Genomic DNA, 17,792 nt, shown 5'->3' with positions numbered 1-17,792 from the left:
TTCCTGTGCACTGAGGGTAAACCTAACGCTGACTCTTACCCTTCCAGGAGCCCCCCCACACAGCCTCTATGACCACAAATGGCCCCAAGGCCAGAGGAACATGTCTATTTCCTGTTGAGGACAGCTGCCCAAATCCATCCCTCATTTTACAGGGACACCAAAAGGAGCCAGGAGGGGTTCCAGCAATTTCAATAAGGCACTCAAAAATGGATGGGACAGGTGGTGGTCCTGCTAGGAACTTTTGCCCTCCCGCCTCCACTAAAGATGTAACCAGGCCAAGAAGCAGTCAGTAGGGCCCAGACTGACTCAGGGGCCCCCAGCTCAATGACAGGCATGTGGCTAGGCCACTAACTCACCTGTTCACTCAACACGCCTGGGGTTTAGCTGGTGGGTTTTTTGTTTATTTGTGTTGCTTTCTGGTTTTTGTTTTAGCAGTAGCAGTACAGAGTACAGAGCATCACACATGCTAGGCAGGCATTTTGCTGCTGAGCCACACCCCTGTCCTAAGCATCATGCTGTTAGAGTCCACCACGGGCCACACCTTGTTCTAAGTACCAGCAGTGAAGCTGTAAGAATGAGAGCATCCAGGTCCTTGGGGCAACTCTTAGGGGCGCTCACACACTCAGGTGTGAGCCTGGGAGGAACTTAGAAGCAGATGATAGTGAGATAGCCAGGTCTGCATCAGCTACTGAGATATAAACACATGGAAACTTCCAGAAATAAGCAATTCCTGAGTTTTATTTTATTTATAAACACTTTTAAATTACATTCCATTTGTTGGTTGGTTGGTTCAGTGTGGGCATGTACGTGTGGTGTCAGAGGACAATCTGCAGAAATTGGTTCTTTCCTTCCTCAGTGGGATCCCAGAGATCAGATTCAGGTCATCAGGCTTACTGGCAGGAGTGTCACCCCAAGCCACCTCAGTGGCCCCAATTCATAAGCCTTAAATGACTTTCGCTGCAGAATATTGTGTTTATTCTATTCTACTAGTGGTTGCTGCTAACCTTTGCCTGTGCCTCTCTTACACGCCAACGCTTATCATAAGTATGTATGAATGTATTGAAAAACAGCTGTCTAGCCAGGTGTGCTGGTGCACATCTTTGACCCCAATACTTCAGAGGCAGAAGCAGGCAGATCTCTGTGAATTCAAGGCCAGCCTGGTCTACAAAGTGAGTTCCAGGACATCAGGACTGTTACAGAAAAAAATACCGTTTTGGAAAAAGAAAAGAAAAAGAAGGAAATACAGCTGTCGTGGTGTGGGAGGCTGAGGTGGAAGAATTGTGAGTTGTCTCAAAAAGACCAAAGTCAAAAACTGAACAAGGACCCATCATACGTAGCACTTGGTCCCTGAATTTCCAGGTGTGAGGAGGTGTGTGAGAGAACATGACCCATGAATCTTCCAGGGCTGGACTGGGAGACCTTGTCTCCACAAACCAACCAAACAACACAACTCCCCATGAGCATATGCTAAGAGAATGCCCTCCTGCCCAATGAAACTGAATCACTGTCTCCACCAGCAGATGCCATGCCATGCACCTGCCTTCCCCTGGAGCAGGCAGTTGAGAGATCCCCAAAGAAAACAGCAGCCTCATCTCCTCTCCCTGGGGTAAGCCATCAAATGTGACTTGTCTCCCCATAGGTGGTGCCCCTCACTATCAGGGGTGTACTTCCCTGGGGCCCATTCCTCTTAGGGCAGAAGGGAGGGCAGGCTTCGATGCAGAGGCAGGAAGTTGTCATTGGCAAAACACCGAGACTCGTGTCCAGTGTGGACTCGCAGCTGAGGTGTGCCAACTGCTGTGTGAATTTAGGTCAATTGCTTCATTGCTCAGGGCGCTGGTTTCATAAAATGCAGACAATTAAAGCACCTGTGCCTGGACACACACCTTGTCAAGTGATTGTTATTCATAAGATGCTGCATGCTTAAGTCTCAACACAAAATCTAACATAGCAACTGTCACCATAACCGTCCTCACCAGCAGCACTGTGATATCACCATCGTCATCATCATAACTGTCGTCACCACCTCTGTTAACCCAAGCTGCTGAGAGCTGCACTGACCCTACAATCCGTCAGCCACTGGACGCCCTCTCTTCACCCGGCCTCAAGCCTGGAAAACAGAGTCCTGAGTTTGCACATCTGGGAAGCAATTATCGGCCACAAAGAGCAACTCTTGAGAGTGCAGTAGGATGAAGGTAAAGCAGCCTTTCCCAGTATGAGCGGATTGACAGCCAGGCTTAGGGGGAGGCGTTTGTAGGGGTGCAGGGACCCCTTGGTATCCCTGTGCAGATGGGCAACTGTGCCTACAGGAGCAAAGCCCGAATTCCTGCCTCACTATTCCAAGGCGTCAACCCAGCTGGAAAGAGGAGGGAAGTCCCCAGGAAGTAGCATTCCAGGAATCCCCAAAAGGTACCTTACTATTTGACTAAAATCCAGATGATGACGCTAGGCATAGTCCGCAGAGCCTATCCAGGGGCTTCTTCCCTTCCTCTCTTTCTTTTCCTCCCTCCCTTCTCTCCTTCCCTTTGTTCTTTCATTCCATAAATACCTACAGTGAACATAATGCCCAATACAATTCTGTCTGCTAGAGATGAAGCACAGTGTAGAGCAGAACCAGGATGGACCCCACCCTCTTGCCTGCACCCAGAGCATCTCTCCCACTCTTCCTCCTCAGACCCCAGCCCGTGGACAAAGAAAGCATGTATTATTCCATCTGACCCTCCATGCTATGGTGGCATGCCCTCCAGAGTGCCATGCATACAAGAGGCCTTGGTGCTACTTCATAGCTGCCAGGGTGAAAAAATTATGTTGCACAATTGCATGTAATCAACATCGGGCATTTCTGTGGAACACTGTGTTCTGTGTCCCCACATCCTGTGTCCACCTCTTTTTCCTCACAGTAACTCAAGAAAGTAGACGCTATTTTCCCCCATGGTGTTGATACAGAAATGTGGCCCCAATGAGTTTAACCTGCTTTAACTCACCCACAGTGTGCACACAGAGGATGGAACACAGCAAGCCCAGGCAGCCTGGCTGTACACGCATGTGTGTGTGTGCACATGTGTGTGCATGTGCAAGCGTGTGTGTAGTGCAGAGAACTAAAGTTGGGTTTTATAACTGCTAGGCAAGTTCTGAGACTTATTTCCAGCCCTGAAGAACCTATTCTCTCCCACAAACCCAAGTGCTGGTGGACCCTGCTGTGTTGGTAGCTATTTGGCCTAGTTTTGGGCTGGTATATGACTGCTGTTCTAACAGATCTCCAGATGAGGCAAAGCTCACAGGGACAGTCTCACTCGGCGAGGACCAGCAGACATCAGGACAGTGCAGGAGACCGCTGGGACCACGTGGCTTGCACGCTCTCTTGTCCCCACCATAGTGATGATTCTCTTGATGATTTTAGTATCATTTTGTCAATCATGCATGGGACAGGCATGCTCATTCCTGGAAACCCCATTTTTCCTTGAATACTTTCCCCTAAAATTCTTCGTGAGTTGATGCTTCTCGGGTTTCTCGTCTGGGGATGTCAGCTGCCACTGCAGACCCCGGGAACTGTTCTGATTCAGAGCTGACAGGATGGAAGGCAGATCACCCCTATTTCTGTAACTATGTTTTGGACAAGATTGTTGGTCTTAAAAATATGTGCTTAATATATCACCTCTAGTTTTGTAAAGACAGGATGGATCTGGCTCGGTATTTGGCCTAGCTAGCATGATGATAAGTGTTGTTTTGAACTTAAAGATGTTTTGATGTAAAAGTTGGGGAAAAACATATTTGACTTTTTTTGTTGTTGTTGTTGTTTGCTGAGGTTAAGGTTGGAGAGAGAAAAACTTGTTTGTTAGTATGAAAAAACATGTTTGTTTTGATGTATAAGTAAAGACGGCTGGAGCAATTCAGGGACAGTCGCTTGTGTGAGACTCATCTGGGGGTCGACACTTCATTTCTTCATGCTGAGGTCCCTTCCCCATCTCAAGTCCTGCAGCTGGACCGTGGCACTCCTGAACAGAACTCCTGCTCCTACTGGTGACAGCCATTATGTTTTACGCTTTGGCGTAACTGCCAATGGAAGCATTTCCAGCATGCCCTACCACTACTGTGGCAGTGGCCCTGCCACTCTCAGCTGGGCCAATCACATGATTTGTACCTTAGGAAGGGTGGAACAAGGATGCAAAGATGGCAATGTGGACGTGTACCCAGTGCCTCCCACCCAAGGCCACACACACAGCAAGTGGGTGCAGAACACAGATCCCCAGGACACACCCGGATCTCCCACTCCCTGGTTCCCTTTGACTGCCAGAACCTTCCCCTGCAGCCTTCTGCCTGACTCTGGTGCTCCCTTACAGACTTCCAGTAAATTCTTATTTTAACCAGTAGCCAGACTAAGATCCCACCCCTTGCAACAGAGGATTCCATTCAAAGGCCACTTGACTGGCACGCAACACCCTTCCCTTTACTCCCATTGGACCTGGTCAGAGACAAGGAGAGAGAACTGGGTACGTACGTTCCGTCAAACTTCTCCATGCCGTGGAAGAAGCTGATGGCGTCGGATGTGTTTCTCAGGTTAAAACACCCCTCATCAATACACTGGGCCGAGGTTTTGTCCTCGATGTCCCGCTCTAGGGCATGTTGAGCATCCCGGTTATCTCTGTAGGAAGAAGCACTGTGTGGTTACCCAGCATCCTCCACCCACAGCCGTCATCGTGCATCAGGTGGAGACAGAGCCCAGGTGCAAACCCAGTCCTCAGACTCGCAGGAAAGAGCTGCCCAGAGGCTGTTCGGCTCTGTTCCCCCTTGGTGTCAACACCTCCTACTCAGAGCCACTAGGGCTCGCTCCAGGACGAACACACCTGCTGCCTGAAAACAGAGATGAGCCAGACCAACAGGATGGCTCCGGAGGTAAAAGATCCGCCACTCAAGCATGTTGGCCTGAGTCTGATCCCTGATGTCACAATGGAAGAGAGAACTGATTCCTGAAGTTGTCCTCTGGTTTCCAAATGACATGCAAGTATATGCGTGTACACACACACACACACACATACAAATAAACTACAAATTGGGGTAAAAAATGAGCCAGCATTTACTATAAATAGCCAGGCAATGTAGTGCACATCTTTAATCCCAGCACTCGGGAGGCAGAGGCAGGAGGATCTCTGTGAGTTCAAGGCCAGTCTGGTCTACAAGAGCTAGTTCCAGGACAACTGGGGCTACCCAGAGAAATCCTGTCTTAGAAAACAAAAACAAACAAAAAAGCCAAGTAGTCAATGCCTCAGGCTCTGAGTGGTGTGGTATCTCAGTTGCAACCAGCCACAGAGAATATGTAGGTTCCTGGCATGGCTTTGTTTTGGTAGTAAAAACACTCACTGGAGAATGTGAGTTCAGTTCCCAGCACGCGCAGGCAGCTCACATCATCTGTAGCTCCAGTTCCATGAGATCCGATGCCTTTTCCTGGCCTCTGCAGACACCAGGCACACACCTGGTGCACATATGTACATACAAGCAAACACTCATACACACAGAATAAAAATAAGTCTTAAAACGTCCCTGCATTTCTAAGAACAGATGGCAGGCCAGATTTAGAAGATTCCAAGCCATCTTTGGACAAAGTCTGTGTGGAGCCACTTCTGTCACAAACGTACCACTGTGAAACAGAAGGCGGCTCTGAACACCAGCGTTAGTGCGTAGAGAAAGCCCCTGCCTTCAAGTTGCTCAAATTGTATAACTAAATGTAGCCATCATGGTAAGGGGAACTGTGGGGACTTTAAAAAGACAGGACATAGTACAGTGGAGGAGACATCAATGCAGGCAGAGGGAGCAAAACCTGAGGCCGCCCGTGTCTGAGCTGCTGTCTGAGCCAGGCGCTCATATCAAGCACTACGGACAAAGCTGCGGAGGTGAGCTCCAGTTAACACGAAAGCAGGAAAGCTAGAAATAACCAGGAGTTCAGGGACAGGGACCAGCTGAGATCAGGGTCTAGGAAGGAGGAGCTGCTGGGTGTAGAGGAGACAAGGGGTGGGGGCAGGGACTTGGCCTGGACTGTTGGAATCGGAGCTAAGCTTGGCCAAGGCTCCAAACTGCTGGCGACCACTTTCACAGTTCTCACCAAGTACCGAGTAACCTGCTCCTTTGCTTATTCTTTCCATATTTTCAAATGACACGTAAAATAGCAATGAATGCATTTGAAAGGAGAATTCAGATTCTGGTCCTTAAAGGAAAACAGTAACTCTCGGCTATTAATAGAAGGTTGTTTCAGACCAAAATATACCAAGTAGACACTCCTAGCTCGCATCTAAGAAACCTCTAAACCTGATCCTCTCCCTGTGTTCTATGTTGAGCGAAGGTGAGTTCTTGCTAATAACGTACAGACACCCCACCAGGACCCACCCTGGGACATTGCATATTGAGCCAGGATAGCGAAGTAGGACTTGTCTTAGCTGTTTAACTGTGGTGTAACGAAAGCCAGAAGGTAACAGGTCAGAGCACGGAGGTCAGCGGAACCTCAGAACAGCTGGCACCAGTGCTTGCTGCTGCTGAGGACGAGGGAGAGGCCTCTGTTTGCCTTTTTTTGGCATACCTCACCCTGCTGTCAGCCCACCAGGAAGGGCCCAAGCTTGGTTCCTCCCCAGTCAAGAGGAACATTTTCTATTCTTTTGGGGTACCCATACCATGAGACCATCCCTCTTCCTGGAAGCAAATCTCAGTCCTGGCCCAGAGAGTCACAAGCCCTCATCTGGGACCACCTGAGCAGGTCAATGTTGGAGCCTCTCAGCAAGCTAGGTCTGAGCATCCCCACACCGTAGGCCACCCTACTGGCCACCCTGGCTGTGCCCTCTGCGAAAAAAACAAGCAAAGAAGAAAAACCAGCCGAGCGGCGTGCCCCTGGACAGGGAAGGGTAAATGCCAAGCGCCAGCACCATGGGAAGAAGCTGTCTCATGGGAGCCGAGGGGCCCCAAACCTGGCAAAGCACAGACCTCCCTTTAATTACACAAGAGGCCCCTGGCTTGGCACGATGCCAGTTTACATCATGGTCTAAGAACAAAAGCTGGTGCCTTTTGAAGACTCCCTGCTCAAGCGTCCACCAACACCCTTCCAGAGATGTCCCATTCCCTTGCCCTATTGCCTAATGTCACCAGGTGCTTCTCTTCCCAAGTTCAGACCTGGCCTGGGGAAGCCAAAGCTAAGTCAGGTGTCAGGAGGTTGGTGCCTTCTGTCGGGCCAACATAGTTGGGGATGAGCTAGCTTGGATGAGCGTCCCAGGACACATCCCCACCCTTCCCACCCCACAGAGCTGGTGTTAAACATCTGACAGAATGCAAGGACCTCAATAGTTACTCAGAGACATGTGCATCCATCTAGCTGTTTCCCAGAAATCGGGGGAATCCACAAGCGATTCTGAAGGAGAAAGAATCTCTTACCGCATCTGGAAATCGACTCGTTTAGCTAATTTTCTCATCTGATCTTGGCAACATTTTAGTAAATCTACTTCCTGAAATGAAGAAAAGAATGTCAGAAAGAGCTGGCATGGTTGGAAATTCACCAGTCCGAGCTCTCAAGCAGGAGCCCCATGGAGGGAACACCAGAGTGGGGATCCCAGGACCACTGAAGCTAAGAGTGGATGACAGCGGCCTTGTATTCAAAATCCTCCTGCCTCAACCTCCCTCGCGCTGGGGTTGTAGGCATGTGCCACCATACCTAGGTTTCTTAGTTTTCCTTCTCCTTTCCTCCCTTCTTCCCCCTCCCTCTCTTCTCTCAGTCCCTCCCTCCCTCCCTCCCTTCCATTCTTCCTTCTTTCCTTTTTCTTTTTTTCCTTTCTTCCCCTCCACTCCTCTTTCCTTCCTCTCTCTTTTCTCTCTTCCACTCCCCTCTCTCGTGAGCTAGGCAGGCAATTCAACCACTGAGCTATCTTATCCCCTCTTCTTATTTTAAAACAGGAGCTCAGTGATTTGCCCAGTCTAGCCTTAAAGTCATGTTATAGCCCATGTAGGCCTTGGCTTAGTGATCCTCCAGCCTCAACTGCCTGAGTAGCTGATATTACAGGCATGTGACACTATATCTGGTTTATTTTTGATATACTTAAAAATTAAAATAAAATTTAGCACCAACTATGTGCAGAGTGCTCACAGATTATTTTTCATTAAATTAAACCACATATCTGAATTGGTATACATTTACAGTATACAGTGTATGCTTAATAAATACTATCTTTATGAGTACCATTTGTCTAGCATATATGTAGCCTTCAGTTGTATTCCCAGCACTGTATAAATTATATGTGATCGTGCACATATGTAATCTCAGCACTCAGAAGGTAGAAGCAGGAGGATCAAGGGTTCAAGGCCATTTTCAGCTATACAGTGAACTTGAGGATAGCCTGGGGTACCTGAGACCCTGCTTAAATGAGCAAAAATAAATATACATGGGTCTTTACTATTATTTTCATGGTGCCATCCTTATGGTCATTTTGAAAATAATAAGATTGAGATCAAATACTCCCATTCTATTTCTGCTTCTCCCCATTCCTACACGAGGACACCAGCGCCCCAGTGTTCTCTGAGCCGTAACTCCACGGGGACATCACATGTGACTTCTGCTCCAGACAGGCCACTCAGAACCTTTTGACTGGTCAGCTGTATTCTCACCCACTCCCAGGTGGCACCTTACCCGGATAAGGTTTTTCTCAACGTTGTCATGGACAAGGTCTATTCCGATCCTTTTCTCCCGATTGTACAGACATTCCAGGGCTACCTATTAAAGCAATGGGAAAGAGTGTGTCCTGTGGAGGCCTGAATAGAACCTGAGTGTAGGTGAGTCAGAACCTATGCCTTGTCTGCTCTGTTCTGTGAGGTACCTGCATGTCCCATGGGGTCTCATCATTGTGCTTGTGTGCCAGGACCACTGCAAGCCCATGCATTCAAATCAGGACAAGGATGTGTCCTGGGAAGTGGTATAATTGGGAGGGACCCTGTGATGCTTCACCTTGATAGGGCTAAGAAACACCTAAAAATCAGGTGTGGTGAGGTGAGATAGATAGATAGATAGATAGATAGATAGATAGATAGATAGATAGATAGATAGAGGATAGATGATAGATTATAGATAAATGATAGACATATAAGATAAGATATTGATGATGAAGATAGATAGATAGATAGATAGATAGATGATAGATAGATGATAGAAAGATAGATAGATAGATAGATAGATAGATGATAGATAGATAGATGATAGATAGATAGATAGATAGATAGATAGATAGATAGATAGATAGATAGATAGAGGAGATCACCTCTTGATGTGCCCATGAAGATAATTCCAAAGGTGACTGGCTCAAGAGGACATGGATCATCAATGGATTCAGGTCAGATGTGAGGTCTAGGGGGAGGAAGTAGGTCACGGGGAGTGTCTTAGGGTTTCTATTGCTGAAAAGAGACACCATGACCACAGCAACTTTTATACAGGAAAACATTTAATTGACGCAGCAACTTACAATTTCAGAGATTAAGCCCATTATCATCGTGGCAGGGAGAATGGTGGCTGGGAGTATGACAGCGTGCAGGCAACAATGGTGCTGGAGAAGGAGCTGAGAGTTCTCTGTCTTTCACAGGCAACAGGAAGTGAGCTCAGATACTGGGTGGTATCTTGAGCGTATATGAGACCTCAGAGCCCACCTCCACATGACACACTTCCTCCAACAAGATTACACCTGCTCCAACAAGACCATACTTCCTAAAGTGCCACTCCCTTTGAGGGCCATTTTCTTTCATACCACCACAAGGAATATCTCTCACAAGCCCTTGTCTCTTCCTGTGTTTTGCCTTTGCTTCTTGTCGGCCAGGAAGTGACCAGCCTCTGCCACACATTCCCAGTGCTACGGTATTTGGATCAGGTGCACAGGGTCAATCAATCATAATTAAAACCCTCTGACATTGTGAGCTGTTACTGATGGGTCTTTGATCACAGGAATAACACCCCTTCCCATTCTCTGCAAGTTGTCCCTAAGCTTTCCCAAACCCCGATAAAGCCAAGCTATCATTTCAGATGATATGCGTCAGCTGCGGTCCTCCTATTTCTTGGGTTCAAACTCAGGCTTAGCCACTTCCTACTGTGTGCACTTGGACACATTGGGTGACCTCTCAGCCCCACTATGTCTTCATCCATACACGGGCTCAGGGTGGGCGCACTATCTCACCAGTCAGGTTTGTGAGCAGATTATGTCCACCTACAAGTGTGAAGACCTCATATAGAACCCTGTCTGGGATGGTACATCTTCACTGGTACCATCTCCTGAGCACCAGCACTGTTCTCTCTGCTTCCTGGCTGCAGACACCGTGTGACCACCTGCCTCACACTCCTGCCACCATGCCCTCCCCACCATGATGGACCGTTCCCTCAAACTGTGAGTCAAAATAAACACTTTCCTCAGCTGCTCTTGAAGGAATTTTATAGCTTGAGAAAAGTCAATGGACCCTGTGGTGGTGGTTTGAATGAGAATGCCCGCCACACCCATAAATTCATATATATGAATTTACACACACACACACACACACACATGCTTAATCCCCAGTTGGTAAATTAGGAAGTGTGGCCTTGTTGGAGAGCCACTGGGGGTGGGTTTCTCCCTGCCTGCTGCCTGTGGTCAGGATGTGAAGCCCTCAGTTACTGCTCTCGTGCCATGCCTGTCTGCTTCTCACCATGATGATCAGGGACTACTCCTGTAAACCTGTAAGCAAGCTCCCAATTCAATTCTTTCTTTTATAAGAGTTGCCTTGGCCATGGTAGAACAGTAACTAAGATAGTCTCGATGGCTATCCTTGTACACTTTTTTTTGGTGCTGTTCAAGTAGAAGGCAAGCTACAGAAAGGGGGCAGGGCCCTGTGAGACCAAGGCAGCATTGCCACAGCCCCTGGCCTCCTCTCCAGGGGTCTTGGGGACCTGAGCACAACCGCAGGTCAGACAATGAGCTGTTTGTCTAAGGAAGTTCTCAAGGGACTGGGGAGCAATGGTGGTCAGTCACTTGTCTGTCTACGACATCATAAAGGCAAACAGGCCCAAGAAGGGAGCAGAGGGTTCTAGGAGCAAAGGCACCAAAGAGCTCAGAAAGGAGGGGGATCCAGTGACTTGCTGTCCAGGAGCTTGGAGGGCCTCCTCTGAGCTCTGCTCAATTGAGAGGCTGGATTAGAGCACGTGACCACCCAGACAGTCCTGCTACAACAGTTTGCGTTCCATAGAGCAAAGAGAACACCTTGAAAAATTAGAGATTGTTCGTCAGGTAAAGGCATTTACTGCCAAGCCTAACGACCAGACTTAGTCCCCAGGAACTATGTCGTGGAGAAAGAGAGGCCACCTTGCAAGTTGTCCTTTGACCTCCACATGTATATCACGGTGCACATTCATGAACACACACACACAAAACATAAAAGATGATAAGATTTTGATAAGGGATGCAATGAAAATAAGGTGACATTGTGGGTAGGTCAAGAAGGAAAAGACTGGTACTGACACGAGACATGAGAAGAACAGGCAAAGGCAAATAGGAATGAGGAAGAGGCTGCTGCAGGCACAAAGGCCCTGAGGTCAGAGGAACAAGAAAATTGGACCGGAATGGAGAGGGGTAGACCAGAGCTTTAGTACAGGTTAAGGAGAAAGGGGATTCAGGAGTTAAGATGTTAAAATGTGTCTGGGGTTATAGCCCCATTGGTAGAGTGCTTACTTCACAGTTCCCAAGTACTGATAGACCCAGTATGGTGGTAAATGTAATCCCAGTGCCTGAGAGGCAAAGGCAGGAGAACCAATAGTTCAAGGACATCCTGGGCTACATAGTAATTTTGAGGTCAGCCTAGGCTACATGAAGTAACACCTGTTGTGATTTGAATAGGAATGACCTCCATAGACTCATGTGTTTGAATGCTTGGTTTATAGGAAGTGACAAAATTAGGAGGTGTGGCCTTGTTGAAGGAAGTGTGTCACTGTGGGGGTGGGCTTTAAAGGTTTCAGATGCTCAAGTCCAAGATCAGTGACTTGCTGTGGAATATTATTTTAAATTGTATTACAATTGTTTATGCTGTGAAACATTTGTTTAATGATGCAAAGATGTGTTGCATTCTTTTATGCTGCATTTGTTTTACTTTACAAAGTAAGATGTGTTACTTTGGCTGTCTAAAACACCAGATGGTCTAATAAAGAGCTGACCAGCCAATAGTGAGGCAGGAGAAAGAATAGGTGGAGCTGGCAGGCAGAGAGAATATAGGGAAGGAGAAATCTAGGAGGAGGAGAAGGAGCAAGATAGAACAAGGAGAGGAGGACACCAGAGGCCAGCCACCCAGCTACACAGCAAGCCACCGAGAAAGAAGAAAGGTATACAGAAATAGAGAAAGATAAAACTCAGAGGCAAAAGATAGATGAGATAATTTAAGATAAAATCTGGTTACAAACAAGCCAAGCAAAGGCTTGTTTATAAGAAACAATAAGACTCCATGTGTGATTGTTTGGGAGTTGGGTGGCGGGCCCCCAAAGGGTAAAGAATTAGAAACAACCAACTACAGTGACTGACAGCTCTTTTCCCGCTGCCTGCAGATCCAGATGAGAGCTCTCAGCTCCTTCCCCAGCACCATGTCTGCCTGCACACTGCCATGCTTCCTGCCGTGGTGATCACGGGGACTAAACTCTGAACTATAAGCTGGCCTAATCAAATGTTTTCCTTTATAAGGGTTTCTGTGGTCATTATTCTTGTCGCAGCAACAGAACACTAAGTCAGAAGTTGGCACCAGGGACTGGTGCGTTGCTGTGAGAGGCCTGACCATGCTTTTGTTTGAAGGAATATGGACCTTGGGACTGTGGATTAGAAAAGCAGTTCAGTGTTCTAAGTCCTGCTTAATGGGCCACCCTCGTAGGATCATAGAAGACAGGGGTGCTGAGGGTGATTCTGCCTGTGTGGGGCCTGACTCAGTTCCAAAGGGGAAGAATATTAGTATGTAGCCTAGAGATTGATTTTGGGATATTTTGGTGAAGAATGTGGCTGCTTTCTGCCCTTGTTCAAAAGAGTATGCCCGAGGCTAAATTTAAGAATTAATTGCTTTGGCAGAGGAAATCTCAAAACAGCCTAACATAGACTCTGTTGTGTGGTTACTAGTGTTAACTCTAACGAAGATCTTTAATGAAAAGGAGCAAACTGAGACAGTAAAAATACAAAATGTACAAGATGAGGGGAAAAGGGGAACTAGGAAGTGGACTAGAAGTAAGTCCTGTATTCAAGGAAATAGTTTTGTTTTGTTTTTTTTTTTAAAAAAAATCCTTACATTAAATGAAATAAAGGGAGTGGTGACCTCAGGGCAAGACCCCACAAAACAAAACTTCCAACCTGTGAAAAGGAATTAAGGAGTGGTTTAGGTCCAAGCATGGCAGCACATGCCTTTAATCCCAGCATTCTGGAGAGAGAGGCAGGCAGATCTCTGAGTTAAAGGCCAGCCTGGTCTACAGAAGAAGTTTCAGTACAGCCAGACTTAGGTGGTGATGAAAAACAGAAAGCTGATGAAGATGGAAGTGAACGAGGGGGCGGGACAATGTTCCAGTCCCAGCAAGAAGCAGAACTTGGCAGCTTTGGCCTTATGGTCCTGGCTTTGGAGTCAAGGACAAAAGAAAGGGATTATGGAATCTTCCTCTATGGCTAAGGAAAGCTGCTGAGGCCAGGCATGTGTCAGGGGTGGCCCTGAATAGAGGCCTAGAAAAGCCATTGCATGAAGCTATTAAGAAAGGTGAAGCCTGGGTTGCCTTGGAGACCCCAAGATGCTGGCAATGTCAGAGTCATGGGATTCCTGCCGAGGAAAGATGCTAACAGGGAGTGGAACCAACCCAAGAGAAGTGTGTTGCACTAACAGCTGAAAGAGGTCGGGGATCTGAAGAGCGCCTTGACATCAGACATGGAGATGCAGAGTTTGGAGTTTGCCCAGCTGGTTTTCAGTCTTGCTTTGGTCCAGTATTTCCTCCTGTTTGGAACAATAGTGTATTGTATGTTGAAAGTATATGATCTGATTTTTTATTTTGCTTTTATAGGGGATTACAGTTAAGAGATTGCCATGAGTCTCAGAAGAGACTTTGGACTTTTAAATATGGTTGAGACTGTGATAGTTGGACTGAATGCATTTTTGCTTTATGATATGGCTGCAAGCCTCTGGGGGCCAGGGAGTGGAATGTGGTGGTTTGAATAGGAATGGCCCCCATACATTCATACACTATTGGGAGGTGTGGACTTCTGGGAGGAAGTGCGTCTCTGTGGGGTTGGGCTTTGAGGTCTCAGATACCCAAGCTCAGGCTCAGTGGCCAACAGTTCTCTTCCTGCTGCCTGTGCATAAAGGTGTAGCACTCTCAGCTCCTTCTCCAGCACGGTGTCTGCCCGCACGCTGCCTCACTTCCCACCATGGTGACAATGGAGTAAATCTGTGAACTGTAAGCCAGCCCTAAGGTTTCCCTTATAAGAGTTGCCATGGTGTCTCTTCACAGTTATAGAAAATCTAACTAAACAACACCCCACAAAACACTCCCCCTCCAAAAGACATTAAGTTTAAAGAAGCCATCTATGAGCCAGTGGGAGAAGGGTGCAATCTAGTTTGATATTTGGTTCCTGGGGTGGAGCCTGGGAAAAGATGATTGTTCCTGCTACTGAGACCCATCCTGGACTGTGGTAGCCAGGAGACAGGGAGAAGCAGATAGAATTCAGGTGTGTCTGGTTCCTGCCCCACCTGTGCACAGGCAGAGCCAGGCTTCCAGGCCATCTGAGAGAATAAAGAGGGGAAGAGAGAACAACAGACTTCCCTTTCGCTGCCAGTGTCTGTCCAGCTCCTTGGTAAGGAGCAAACCAGGAGAAGGAGGGAACAGCGGAGCACTCCCCTGATGGATTTGGGAGTTCTGGAGTGTTAAAGCTTTGCTGTGAGTGTTCCTGCCACTGTCCCAGCCTGGAGCAGACACAGCTGTCAGGTGTGGCGGGTTTCCAGGTGGCAGCCCCTGTATGCTCTAGTGAGCCCCAGGACTAATTCCCACAGCAGGAAGCAGACATTGTCCCTACCCAACAACCACTTAAACCCTTCTGAACTTTCTCCTGGGTGTAGCAAAAACATCCCCTTTACCCAGACTCTTCTGTAGCCAGGAGGCCCCTATAAGTTCTTGCAAATAGCCTAACAGGAAGACATGATTCTGGAAATACGGCTATTCCTTGCTAGTGTGAGACAGAGACCGACTGTCCTTTGCCCTAGCCCCACTTCCTGCCTCCAATGAGAATATCAAATGCTCCTTCCTTTTAGTATTAGGGCAAGAGACGCATGCTGTGGGTGGCAGAGAGAGAGAGAGAGAGAGAGAGAGAGAGAGAGAGAGAGAGAGAGAGAGGCCTTGTCCTGGCAGATCATTGGGTCTACATTTGTCTCTGGAATCCTCATCATGACAGAAACAAACTGTGTGGCTAAGTCACATGCAGCCCAAAGACATCCTAACTGACTCATGGGTAGGAGTCCCGGAGTCCAAGGGAGGGTCAGGAATGTCCGCGTGAAGATATATATTCACTTATTCAAAAGTGTTCATTGACTCCTGCGGCCACCATGGAAAGCTGTATTCTCTCATCCCTTCTCTCCCCCCCCCCCCGCACACAGCAAAAAAAACAAAAAAACAACAAAAACCTAAAAATGGAACTAGCTTATGATCCAGCTGTACCACACATAGTAAGTACTTGAAGGACTTTATAGCTATATTATTCACAAGCGCTAAGAAATGGAACCAGCCTAGATAAAGCATCTTGCTGGGACCCCTCACGCGATGGTTGAGGCTGGTTGTCAGCTGCTCTGGCATCAGCGGAGAGGCTCCGGGAAGGTCTGTGAGAATACTGACTGGAAGAGGAAGCTCCCCCAGAGTGGGCAGCACTTGCAGAAAGTCCACATAGGCAGAGGGTTGGAAAGAAACAGAGTAGCTATTGCCTGCCCTCCTTCGTTCCTTGCTGGTGAATCCATCTGCATCATCGCAGCTGCTGTTGCTCAGCTTCTTCAGCTTTCCAACACGGAGGCCCGCAACTCTTCAGGACCCCGCTCGCCAGGCATCCATCACCAGACCGGGAATGGTAAGGTATCGAACCTATTGCGCAAAGCAGCTGCAGGGCTCTCACTCAGCACCTTCAGGTGGCCATTGCTTCAGTACCCAGCATGAATTGCCCAAGTCAATCCCATAAATTCCTCCGTGGTCTCTATTCATCCTACTGGCTCTGCTCCACTAGAGAACCCTGACGAACACACCAAAGAAAAAGAGAAGTTGACCCACTATGGAAAACTCCCGTCTGATTGAGGCTATTCTGAGTAGGCTGAGTTTTTTTTTAGATTTATTTCTATTGTGTGTGTGTATTTTGCTTGCTTCCATGTCTGTATGCCACGTGCATGCAGTACCCTAGGAGGCCAGAAGAGGGTGTCTGATTCCCTGGAACTAGTTGCAAGTCACTGCCACTGTGAGTTGCTGCCATGTGGGTGCTAGGAACTGAAGCCACAGGTCCTCTACAGGAATAACCAACGCTCTTGAGCCACCTCTCTCTCCAGGTTCCGATCATTTTCACCTTAAAATGTGATCATAAAAGACAATGCAGTTCAACCCACCTGCAAGGTGCCTGTCACCTTGACTCAACGACAGCAGAGGCAGCAGCAGTGTCTCCTTCCCCTACTCACCTGCAGGGGACAGTTCACCTCCTGGGCTGCGCACTCCAAGCGCCTCTTGATGGTGTCCATGCTGTTGTTCTCTGTCCGAAGCCTGTCCAGCTCATAGCACAACTCGGACTTCCAGAAGCCGATGTCGGATAGCCTCTGGCCCAGGTTCCGGGAGGTCCCTTCCTGCATCTGGCGCGTTAGCTGGTCCTTATCCTGCATGATCCGCAGGGAGTCGCCAGTCAGCCGGCTGGCCCAGAGTCGTGAGGCTTCTGCGCCCCTGATCTGCAGTTCGTTGGAGCGGTCCCAGTCGCGTGGGGTGTAGCGACAGAAGAGCGCGGAGCGGAGTGAGGGCAGGATGGTGGGCGGACGCCGGGCGCCTTGGCATTCCTCTGGGCATGACTGGGTGGTGGCAATCTTGTAGAAGACGCTGGGTTTCCACGCATTCAGGTAGCGGTAACCGGGCAAATGATAGGGTTGGTAGCACTCCTGTATTATAGGGCTCTGCCCAGCAGGGGGCAGCATCTGCATGCCACAGTCTTTCTTGGGGCCACAGTAACTGGCTGTCTGAGTGGTTCCTAGAAACTCCATCTTTCCCCATCAGCCCCACGCGGGCAAAACTCTGCCCTAAGAGCCAGGGCATCCCAGGAGCCAGGAGCCACAGCGCCTCTGTGAGTCAGCGCTGGTGTCATAAAGCGCGGAGAAGGTCTCTGTACTAAGTCCTGTTCCCCAAGTTATTGGAGGCCCTATGAGCCAAATAATAAGCAATCAACAAGCCAGGCGGTGGTGGTGCACACCTTTAAACCCAGCATTCGGAAGGCAGAAGCAGACAGATCTCTGCGAGTTCGAGGCCAGCCTGGTCTACAAGAGCTAGTTCCAGGGCAGGCTCCAAAAAGGCAATCAATAAAGAGAAGTGCGCTTAGTGGCTAAAGAGACTGGGTGATGGTTAAGAGCAAAGGACCCGAGTTCCCAGTACCCACATCACAACTTCCTGATTCCTCTGGCCGCATGCACAAATGCACATAATGTAAAAGAAAATAAAAATAAGGTTTTTAATTCTTTCTTTCTTTCTTTCTTTCTTTCTTTCTTTCTTTCTTTCTTTCTTTCTTTCTTTCTTTCTTCCAGTTTGACAACCC

At 48.2% G+C, this 17,792-nt stretch overlaps 1 protein-coding gene across 1 annotated transcript in view; it reads right to left on the bottom strand.

The window, feature by feature from the left end:
• Positions 1 to 17,247, bottom strand: part of Tekt5 (tektin 5) — a 34,983-nt gene extending 17,736 nt beyond the window's left edge. Inside the window, exons 1-4 of the mRNA XM_057776307.1 lie at positions 16,681 to 17,247; positions 8,654 to 8,737; positions 7,408 to 7,478; positions 4,496 to 4,639 (exon numbers count right to left, since the gene is read on the bottom strand). Coding sequence (XP_057632290.1) covers positions 4,496 to 4,639; positions 7,408 to 7,478; positions 8,654 to 8,737; positions 16,681 to 17,247 — 866 coding nt within the window. The remainder of the gene's footprint in view (positions 1 to 4,495; positions 4,640 to 7,407; positions 7,479 to 8,653; positions 8,738 to 16,680) is intronic.
• Between the last annotated feature and the right edge of the window lie 545 nt (positions 17,248 to 17,792).

Source organism: Chionomys nivalis, chromosome 7 (assembly GCF_950005125.1).
Source record: "Chionomys nivalis chromosome 7, mChiNiv1.1, whole genome shotgun sequence".
NCBI classification, from domain to species: Eukaryota; Metazoa; Chordata; class Mammalia; order Rodentia; family Cricetidae; genus Chionomys; species Chionomys nivalis.
The sequence above is the reverse complement of the archived record's forward strand: the minus strand, read 5'-3'. Positions and strand labels throughout refer to the sequence as shown.